Genomic DNA, 11,743 nt, shown 5'->3' with positions numbered 1-11,743 from the left:
CACATTGTAATAATAGTCATAAATATAGATTGCAATAATAAAAAAATATCAAATATTCAAACAAATGATTCATTCACTTCAACATATTATAAAATAAAGAATAGATATGTGTTCCAAGTAGATGATTCAATCCCTTTAACATGTATATAAGACAAATAATACACAGGTGGTCTTATTGAAAATTATAATATTATGACACATATCTTCTTATGATTAATAAATTATTGAACTATCAATATCAATAAATTAAAATACCTCACTATTTAAAATTAATGTAACCATCCAAAAGGGCACATCTTTTTGACTGAAAAATTGACCCCTAAACTAGAAAATAATTGATTGATAAAACCACAAATTTACCAATTATTCACACCACCACTTTTGAGAACTATTACTAGTCTTAAACAGTTGAATTATTTCGGAAATTTAGTGAAGCATGGTCCCCCAAAAGTGTCGTATCACATAAAGACTCTCTCGTGAGGGGACCTGCCGCCAAAAAAGTATGCCGAAGCTTCTCGTAACGAGCGGAAGTTTATTATTCAATTTATTTTTAATTTTTACAAAATAATTCATTTTTTCTTTTTCAAAAATGATTGAAAATGGAAGAGACGAGAGACCAGAGAGGACCAGAAATCGACGCTTCGAGTCCGCCTTACACGTGGCGAGTGTTCCGTGGTCTGTGTGGCCCACATGCAGAGAGGGCCCCACCTGGCCACGCGCAAGCAGAAGCTCAGCCTCAGGACTCGAGGCGATCGCGGTTCGACACCCACCACTAGCAGAGTAGAGTGTGATGGGTTTATGGATTTTTACAAATCAACTGCATGCATTGCAAACATATGAACTAAAGTTGAATTATATTTCATGCACAGCATGTTAAAAAATGGAATTGCACATTGTTTCCTCAAACCCTGCGATCATACAGTTAAAAAAAAATAAAAAATAAAAAATAATCACAAATTTAAAACTGTGTGAAAATATCTACAAATCTTCTCTTCTCAGCATAAGATTCAATCAATCTTGTTGTTTTCTATCAAGATATGCTAGTTCATGCACTGTGCATTCGAGTTGCTTCTTCAAGCCCTGCAAATACGAAAAATCATAATTCAAAAATAGGAAACAGCCAGAACACCGGATTTTACGGAGTTAAAAACAAAAAGACCAAGTAAAACGATATTAAACTGGAGTATGTAAATCCCCCTAGACTTCCGTTATGGAGGATATGCGCATGAGCATGCATGATGGGGCATACAATTTTGGGTGCTTTATAGCCTGTGCCAGGCCTGATGGAATGAGGGGCATGGCATGGGCGGGCCATTTTGTCCGCTGCGTAGCCATTGCCGGGGTCTGGTGGGGGCCATTGAAAGCTTACTGTGTGTCAGAGCAGATTCACGTGCCGTGGAAATGCGGTGGCGATGGTTACAAGTGGCGCCATAAGAGGTGGGAAATGGGAGCATCTTTCTCGGCCATGCTCTTTAAAAATGGAGGTCGGGGCACTCCAGAATCACAACTGAATAACCTGCTAGAGTAGTGGCGAGTTGAGTTGGTTGGTTACAGGAGCAGAAGGAGCAGAGAGGGATCGGTTTTGGAAAATGTTTATTAATAAGTTTCGTGTGGAAAGCCCCAATGTGAAGTATACTGAGGAGAGTATTGAGTCTGTGTATGATTATCAGACCACTGAGCTTGTTCATGAGAACAGGAGTGGGAAGTATGAGTGGGTCGTCAAGCCCAAGTCGGTTAAATATGAGTTCAAGACTGATACCAGGCTTCCCAAACTCGGGTGTGTTGAGTTTAATTGGTGTATTTGTTGTGTGTTTAAAGTTGTGGATTGTTTTTGTTCTTGCTTTTCTGTAATTTGTCAAGAAATGTTAATTTCTCAGTTCTTTAGCCCCAATTGATATGTGCTGGCCCGCGCGAGGACGTTTACTGTCAGTTTTGAAATATTTTGAAGAAATTGTTGGTTTATATGTGAAAATTATGAGTCCAACTTGCAGATGCATGGGTAATTGTGCGGGCTGTCTAGTTTTTTATTTACTACTTGTATGATTTCAAATATAAACTGATGTAGAGAATCTTTTGATTTAGGTGCTCAATAGTAGTTTTTTTGATGTTGCTAGTTCTGGATTGTATCTAACAGTTGGGATTTAAGGATTGTGGAAATTTAATATTTTTAGTATTTTCATTTTTTTTTGTTTAAACTTGTCTTTGTGATTTGTGAAGGGTCACGCTGATGCTGAGAATCTTTTGGTTTAGATTCTGAACAGTATTTTTTTTATTTAACATTTCGGATTTATTGGTTGTGGAAATTTAATATCATTAGAAGGTTTCGTTTTAATTTGTATTTGTAATTTGTGCAGGGTCATGCTCGTGGGATGGGGTGGAAATAATGGCTCCACACTGACCGCGGGTGTTATTGCCAACAGAGAGTAAGGATTTTCATCCTTTTGCTTCGTCAAATATGGATCTTGTTTGTGTTGTGTTGTATTGACTGTTGATTTCACCGTGTTAACTGAAAATTTTGGATTTGATTTGCAGAGGAATCTCTTGGGTGACAAAGGATAAAGTACAGCAGGCAAATTACTTTGGGTCTCTCACCCAAGCCTCCACTTGTAGAATCGGTTCTTATAATGGTGAAGAGGTTTATGCTCCTTTCAAGAGCCTCCTTCCCATGGTAAAAATTAAATTCTCTTTATGTTTTCTGGTCTGACATTTTTGCGACCGATCTATAGGTCGCCTATGATGCTGCTTCGCTTTAGAATAGGAAGAGTCATTATCATCTTCAGTTACTTAAAAATGTTAAAGAACCTTCATAGAATTAAGGAATTATTCATAAAATCGGTTTATCATGGAATTACTCGTACTATTGTAGAATCTACGAGATTATTTTCAGCTGTGTAAATTTTTTAAATTCAAGTTCTGTTCATTTTGAATATTTTGTTGGAGAAATGAGCCACCTCCAACAGTGAGCACAAAGAGGAGTATCATAAAATCAGTTTATCAAGGAATTACTCGTACTATTGTAGAATCTACGAGATCATTTTCAGCTGTCTAGAATTTTTAAATTCAAATTCTGTTCATTTTGGAAAATTTGTTGGAGAAATGAGCCACCTCCAAACAGCATGCACAAAGAGGAGTATGCGCCTGGGAGTTCCTAAAGTTTGATCTAACTGATCCATGAAAAGTAGCTCAGTAGTGAAGTACCTAGCATGCATAAAGGCGGTAGAGGAGTATGCACATAGGAGTTCCTAAGTTTGAGATCAAACTGATCCATGAAAGTAGCTCATAGGAGTTCCTTAGTTTTAGGATCAAACTGATACATGAAAGTAGCTCAGTAGTAGAAGGTTAGTAGCTCACTAGGATCCATGAAAAGTAGTTCACTAAAGTGATTCAGGTTAGTAGCTCAGTACTAGAGTACCTTGGTACCCATAAGGAAGTTTAGGATCAAACTGATCCAGGTTAGTAGCTCACTAATAGAGCTCAGCAGTAGGGTACTCTGGTATGCGAGAGTATTACCAATAGAAACCCTACACTCTCTCGCGTAGATTCTGGGCGTAATTCGTTTAACACAATAGTTTAAGTGTCTAACTTGTCCATTGAAGATAACACAGCCTAAGAGCTGACTAGGAGCCTAAGAGCCTTGAGCACCCCAAACCCTAATAAGGAACCTACCAAAAAGCTCCTCTCACAAAAGAGGGTCAATAGCCTAGCTCTCCTCATAGAGCAGTTCTAGTCCTAATTATTCCATAAAAATAACAATTTTTACAAATTTGAATTTTCAGACAATATCAGCCAAAAATTCTATAAAAATAACAATTTTTACAAATTTGGGTTTTGATACAATATCTACCAAAAAGCTCCCCACACAAAAGATGGTCAATAGCCTTTCTCATAGAGCGTACCCCCATGCACATGGGGGAGATCCCAAGTTCTCATCCTAACTGATCTGTAAAAATAACAGTATTTACAAATTTGTGTTTTTTTATAATAACCTTTTTTAACAAATTTGTCAATTTTTTTTGGCTATATTACAATAGAATTTGGCATTTATTTCAGATCTTGAGGATTTGGTGTAATATAATTTGGCATTTATTTCAGATCTTGAGGATTTGGAAACCAATTTTGACTCGCTATTTAAATAATAGATTATTTTCAGATATGCAGGATATGCGAACAAATTTTGTTTATACGTCTAAAATTTATAAGATCATTTCCAGATGTTTACTACTTTTTCATGACTGATTTAACTGTGGATATCACATATTTTTACTTCATGAAACAAGGCATGTTCATTTTGATTCCTTTTATAGTTTCCTTCGGATTATATCATACTTTCCATTTTAAACTTAATTTGTTTGTGCAGGTGGACCCTAACGATATTGTTTTTGGGGGTTGGGACATTAGCATCCTGAATTTGGCAGATGCCATGGCCCGAGCCAAGGTACTCGACATTGACCTCCAGAAGCAGCTGCGACCTTACATGCAAGACATGCTGCCTCTTCCTGGCGTCTTTGACCCCGATTTTATAGCTGCAAACCAAGGTGAAAGAGCAAATAATATTATCAAGGGTTCAAAGAAGGAACAGGTGCAGCAAATTGTTCAAGACATTAGGTAAGACTGCTGAATCAAGCCTTGCTTTATCTGTTTTGCAGCATTCTTGTATACCTTTTTATCTTTCACATTGTTGATAGCTTTCTAGTGAAGGAAATCATTCTTTTTTTCTTTATTTGGTTGAGAAATGCATCTTGTACTACTTTAAGGAAGAAGAAAGTTATAGCCCTCCTTTAATAGGCCAGGCAGGAGGTCTCTTCCTAAAAAAGTCCGCACAATTAACACATGTGCCTTCGGTGCCTTCGCTCCTAAAGGCATTGATTAAACATCTCTGTTGATAGTCGTAGATTTTCCTTTGACAGACAATGCTAATGCTTTCCTGAATTTCTTCAACTCTTGTTTCCTGCAGGGAGTTCAAGGCAAAAACAAAGGTGGACAGAGTAGTAGTTCTCTGGACCGCCAATACAGAACGGTACAGTGACGTTATGGTGGGGCTGAATGACACAAAGGAGACTCTTCTGGCATCTCTGGAAAGGGACGAGCCTGAGATCTCGCCCTCAACTCTTTATGCTCTGGCCTGTATTCAGGAGAACGTTCCTTTCATCAATGGCAGTCCTCAGAATACCTTTGTTCCTGGTATGTAGATCCATTACTGCAAATCTTGGGGTCTGGTTTTAGGTAGTTTAAAATTTCTACCAAGAGGGGTTTGTATTTGCAATGATGGACATTTACGATTTATGTAGTGTAATAGACATGGTAGACATCCCATGATCATTGGAGCGCTCAATTCTCTTCCAATCAATTTTCTTTCATATAAGAAGGAAGTTCAAATAATATTTTAACACTTTGGTTCAAGGGTTTTCCCGTGGCCTTTAGTTCTAAGACAGATCCAGACCCCAAAACCTTTATTCTGTAATCAGGTGTTGTTTCTTCATAGTTTAATGTTTCTGCGAAGAGGGGTAGTATCTGCAATGAAGAACAATTATGAACTGTGCAGTATATATATCAATGCTTCGAGTATGATGTGTTTCAGGTCTGATAGAGCTGGCCATTGAGAAGAACAGTCTTATTGGAGGGGACGACTTCAAGAGTGGTCAGACAAAGATGAAATCCGTGCTAGTGGATTTCCTTGTTGGTGCCGGTATCAAGGTCTGCATTTGCAAGAGCTATTAATACTTTATAAAATGGTAACCATGTTTAACTTTAATTCAAACTACTTGAACTGATCAATGGTTTTTCTAGTGCAGCCAACCGCCATTGTGAGCTACAATCACTTAGGAAACAACGACGGGATGAATCTGTCAGCGCCACAGACTTTCCGCTCTAAGGAAATTTCAAAGAGCAATGTTGTAGATGACATGGTTTCCAGCAATGCTATTTTGTATGGGCCTGGTGAACACCCTGACCATGTGGTTGTCATCAAGGTAAAAATTCAACAATTATTCTTAATTTCTCTTAAATCACTTTTCTTGGTTAGCCCTGAGATTTTTCTTCTGTTATATTTCTGGCAGTATGTTCCCTATGTTGGAGACAGCAAGAGAGCCATGGACGAATACACTTCTGAAATTTTCATGGGAGGGAAGAGTACCATTGTACTCCACAACACCTGTGAAGACTCTTTGCTTGCAGCTCCTTTAATATTGGATCTGGTATTACTTGCAGAACTTAGCACCAGAATTCAGCTTAAGAAAGAGGGCGAGGTATTTAACTCTTTTTACATTGATCACCATAAGTTTACATTGCAGTGTTGTAAATTCTGGATTTGAACTAAACTTTTGCAATCATAATTATTTCAGGCCAAATTCCACTCTTTCCACCCTGTGGCAACTATTCTGAGCTACCTCACCAAAGCCCCATTGGTAAGCTCTTAATCTTAATACTGGCTGAACTCATTATATCTAACATAGCAGCAACTTAATTGAGTTTCAATATCTGCATGTAGGTTCCTCCTGGTACTCCTGTGGTAAATGCCCTGGCAAAACAGAGGGCTATGCTTGAGAACATAATGAGGGCATGCGTGGGACTGGCACCAGAGAATAACATGATGTTAGAGTATAAGTGAGAAGCATAAGCATATGAAGGACAGCCCGGGCCCCAGGGACATGCATGCAGAGGTTTTACTTCTGGATTTCAATCACCCCCAAAGTAAAATTGGTATCAGTGTGACATCGTGTTTCCATTGCAGTTGGTTTACTTCTCTGGTTTTCAATCAGCCACCAATCCTCATTTTGTGGCTCTTCTCTTGTTACTAGAAATTATAGAACTAAAATTGGTATCCGTTGTGACATTGTGTTTCCATTGCGGTTGGTGATTACACTGCAAAAAAATTATTGACGATGTATGTAGTTATCTATATATATTGTATATTTACTTACATTTTAAAAAGTTGTGGTGGAACTTTCTTGCCACTGCATTCTCTTATCATAATTCTGTTTTTGTATGATTAGTTTGAATTTCCAATTGATTGATATTCCATATGAATTAACAATTCTGTGTGGCCTTGTTTCAATAAGACTACATTAAGCTATTGCAGAGCTCGTGAGCAGCGGAATTACATGAATCTTCCCCTAAGGAAGGAAATTCTGCATTGTACTTTCGAATAAAACCTACATTGTTCACGGAGAGATAAACTGTTTGGAGAGTTGCCCACTGCATCATCATCTTTCATGAGCCCAACCAAGGACACATATATACTACAGCACTTCCATGATGGGTTTAGGCACTGAATAGAGGACGCTATTCTGCCTCAAAAACATTCGTGTTACAGCTGTTTCACGATAACGGTTTGCAATGCATTCATAACTGCATGTTATATTTTCGTAGTAAGTTAATGCATTATTGAAACCAGAATAGCCTCCCCTGAATAACAGTCTCTGATTCAGTGCATTTCAGTCATTTAATTAAATTCCCTTTATTCTAGAGTTCTGTCCCTTATTACCTTCCCTTTGTTTCAAATTTCACTTCATCTCTCTCCTGAGTGAGAAAGATTTCTTAGTCCCGGTAAGACCTGACCGGCTTCAGCTCAGCTCATCAGCATAAGGATAATATGACAGGCCACCAAAGGCCCCAGGCTAATCTTGCGGGTTCTCGCTTTACCCCCATAAGGACCACCCGCAACTCCATGATTAGATTCACACAATATATCAGGTTGTACATGATCCCTATTACAATGTCGGAGTATACCATCACTCCCTAGCTCAAACAATGTCAGACTCGTCAAAACCCATTACTTTGTATGGCTCTCGGAATTTGTAACCAACAAAGCCACATGGCCACATAAGTGACCACCATTGAAGCTTCCAAATAAATAAAGAACCCTGTCCTGCCAGATACATGTTCCCAACCAACAAAACCACATGCCAACATACATGCCTATCGTGGAAGCTTCTATATAAACTCTACAAATAAGCTTCAAATGTCAGCTTGTAGCTATATTGTAAAGACCACAGACCATAAAGCTCAGAAAATAGAGATCCCCTCTTCATTGAAAGTACTAGTCACTCACAGAGGTCGTCAGAGTATTTTCATTGGCAATGAATCCTATAATAAAAAATAAGTAATAATTCTGCACGCAGTCAGCTGGACAAAACAACGATAGAGAGTAAGTGTTTGTGAATTGTTCCTATGTTAGGTTCTCTACTTTTCTCTTTGACTTGGTTTTACAATAAAACTACATTTTATTAATAGAAAAGTAAAGCCACCACAAACCCTATTTGCAAAATCTTTATTGAGTACAAGATTTAATTCATTTTAGGGTTTAAAAAAATCCAATTTTAATTGTTGTGCCCTCTACCATTCTCTTGCTGAACAGAAAACAGGGACCTCGTTTTGATTGAAAGAAACCATTGGTCACTAATAGAGATCAAAGACAACAGTAGCAAGTTTAACTGTTTGTAAATTGTTCCTATCTTAACTTCAGTGCATTCCTCTAAGTTCTTTGGCATGGCTTTACAATAAAACTACATTTTATTAATAGAAAAGTAAAGCCAACACAAACTCTATTTGCAAAATCTCTATCATTGCAAATCCCAACTGTAAATGGTCATTAAGTTGAGACACCAACTATACATTAGAGGAGGGTTACAATGGTTGATTATGTCTATAGTCTATAGATATAGAAAAAATTGCTTTCAATTTCTGTCAACTGTTTGGAGAACTATGGCTACAATATAATACATGTTCTTGGAAACTTAAATTTTGTAGTGTATGGCATGATCTCAACGATGCTATGCTATTAATTTTTGTATGGTTAGTACAGGTCCATATGAGGTACCTTTGAAATGAGAAAGTATTGAAAAGTATAAGTTTTATGAACGCTTGACTAGACTAGTGGGACAAACCCTTGTGCTTGACGAACTGTTCAATAATGCACACTACTCTTGAAGCGTTTCAATTTGCTACTTACTAAGGGCTGCAAGTTTGGGCCAGATTTTGCATGACAGTGAACTAACAACTTTAAATTTTGAACCTCTCTGTTTACTTTGTACAACATCTTTGTTTCATTGAAATTTACTAGATTGCTTGCTAAAGTTGAAGCAATGATCCACATTAGCACTTAAATCTAGAGTTGAAAGATGAACCAAATGCTTATTAACTCATCAATTTTTTAGTGCTTACAAATGGATTAACTTTTATTAGAAGTCATAACAACATTATTAGTTTTCACTAAGGAGTTTCAAAGATAAAAGTTCAAGAGGAAAGTAAAAATCTCATTATGAAGGTTACAAATTAGGCTTATTCTTGCATGTTTATGAACTATAGAATGGTTACCTTCCATTAGTCATAGGCTTTGTAGATTAGGGCTTGACATTTTGTTACAATTGAAAAAACTTTATTGTGAAAAAAATGATTCATATCATATATATATATATATATATATATATATATATATATCCCTCACCCTTAGATAAAGCTTACCAAGACACAATATATCAAAATATATTACAATAACAATCTAGATAGTCTTGCAGGAAAGAGAAACACTTTTCCATACAAAGCATGCATTTTTCCTCCAAGAACCAGCTAAATTAGCAAAAACTAGCTCCATGAAGACAAAACCATACAGTATGAGAGAAATATTCAAGATACCCATGGGCTTTCGACCCGTACCTTAACAATTCATTCCTAAGTTGCACTGGATTCCTCCTTATTTTATTTGACATAATTATTATGGAAAATAAACATCATTATATCCATTAGGGTTTGAAATTGCCATTTTATAGTAATTTTGAAAACTGGTTCTTGGCAGGTTACAACCAGTTATTATTGTTCTAGCAAATATCTTGTCAATTGTTTCTGAAATTATATTATAGGACTGGGGGTTTTAAGAAAAAAATTGATAAAAAAAAATCAACAATGAATGAAGAGCAAAATTCAAAAGACATAATGCCAGCTGCAGTGCTGCAGTTTTAATTTTCGTGACATTGATAAAACTTGCCTACTATACATTTCTTGGTTCCAGAATTTTTCCGTTCCAGTTTGCCAGAGAATTTGTTGAAGGTTTTCAAGCTATTTCCCTAATTTGTTCTCAGCTGCTGCAAAGACTTGAAATTGGTCAAAGGTAAAATCTTTTTTTTTTCAAATTTTGTTAAAACGGGCTTTTAATTTGCTTTTGTTTCATGTTATTTTTTTTCAATATTTTCTAAACTTCTGATTTTTGGATTAGTTTCTCTCAAGCCATTAAATGCAGAGGTACAAAAAGATCTGAAGTAGGAGAAAATATGAGAAGCAGAAGTAATTAGGTATGTTTTAACTGTTTTATGTTGTGTTTCCTACACAACATTCTGATTCTATCATTACTTTCAACAATATCTAAGTCGAGCTATTTAAAAAACAATAAGATGCATCAAAATTTTAACTAAACCGTTATATCCTTCAAATCCTTGTTAGGCAACCTTTGCATTTAGCTGTAGAGAAGTTTATTGATGAGCAGGGAAAGGACTCTGATTTTGTAAACAAATTACTTGATAATAGTATCATGGTGTTCAAAATCGTTGAGACTCAAGCATTTCATATTGTATATGAATTTTAATGCATAGACAAATTAAATGGTCAAAGCTATAAACATTTCAAATTGAAACAGAAGTGTAGCAATTTGCCTTTTATTTTCTAATATACAATGCATTTTTTACTCTTAAATAATTATAGAGATATGCTTTTCAACAAGTCATAAAATAGGATATCAAAATTGCTATGTCAAATATATTTGATTTTTAGACCCGAACTTCAACAAGACAAAATTTATGTTTATGAAATTAAACCTTGCTTTAAACTCCATAAGTATGAGAATATCATTTTAAGCTCTTCAACAATTCCTGATATTTCTGATTTTTGAAACTCGTCAACAACTTACCTTTTATACGGAGATCAGAATCTAAAATTTTACAAATAAATAGAAGATTATAAAACTATATAAAAAGATGAATTAGAATACAAATGAATATTTATCACTTATACTTCTGCTATTTTACCAAGACAAATTTTCTGCAAATGATATTTTTCATGCTTTAGCTATAAATCCATTATTTCTTACTGATGAACTCACACTTCTCAATGTCTAATTTTGCTGGAATTTGAATATAGAAACCAATAACAATCAACTCATACTTCTCAATGTCTAATTTTGCAGAAATTTAAATATAGAAGCCGACAACAATCAACAACTCAATGCTGCAACAATTGAATAGCTTACAATCCCATTTGCATACATATAGTAATTTAGTTTTTGTAAACATTGAACTTTTCCAACTGAACTGCCACACTTGAAAAATTGTTTTGAATACAAAAATATTTCACATAATAATTTCAATACCTCTTTCATGACTATTGCATGTTTCAATTGCTGAGTCTAGAGGAGTGGGAAATAGTTCACTGATATTACTAAAAAATTTAGCCAATTTACTGTCTTTAATGATATTTTAACCTTCAATGACTTAATTTCTGCAATGTAGTTAACTTAGAATGATCTTATGTTTCTTTTTCTATTTGCTCATTTGGAGTGTATGATTTCTACAGTTCGTTGCTCTCTGTCAAATGGGTATTATTTATCTTCAACCAAGCTAAGATATAATTGTATCTAGATGAATTGTGTGCACTATTTTTTAAAAGTTAGATGCAATATATTCGCTCTAGTTTTTTACTTTTTTTTCACGTTCTGAATTTTTAAAAGTCCCTTATATCAGTATAATGCTTATGCGGA

General features: G+C 35.6%; 1 protein-coding gene across 1 annotated transcript; it reads left to right on the top strand.

The window, feature by feature from the left end:
• Positions 1-1,448: 1,448 nt before the first annotated feature.
• LOC131027406 (inositol-3-phosphate synthase) lies at positions 1,449-6,972 on the top strand. Its single transcript, XM_057957449.2, has 10 exons — positions 1,449-1,777; positions 2,355-2,423; positions 2,533-2,668; positions 4,358-4,605; positions 4,955-5,181; positions 5,579-5,694; positions 5,793-5,969; positions 6,057-6,245; positions 6,342-6,404; positions 6,488-6,972. Exons 1-10 carry the CDS (start codon positions 1,590-1,592, stop codon positions 6,605-6,607), a joined length of 1,533 nt encoding a protein of 510 aa, XP_057813432.1. The 5' UTR covers positions 1,449-1,589; the 3' UTR covers positions 6,608-6,972.
• Positions 6,973-11,743: the final 4,771 nt, after the last annotated feature.

Source organism: Cryptomeria japonica, chromosome 1 (genome assembly GCF_030272615.1).
Source record: "Cryptomeria japonica chromosome 1, Sugi_1.0, whole genome shotgun sequence".
In the NCBI taxonomy this organism is placed as follows: domain Eukaryota; kingdom Viridiplantae; phylum Streptophyta; class Pinopsida; order Cupressales; family Cupressaceae; genus Cryptomeria; species Cryptomeria japonica.
This window is presented reverse-complemented; position numbering and strand designations above follow the sequence as displayed.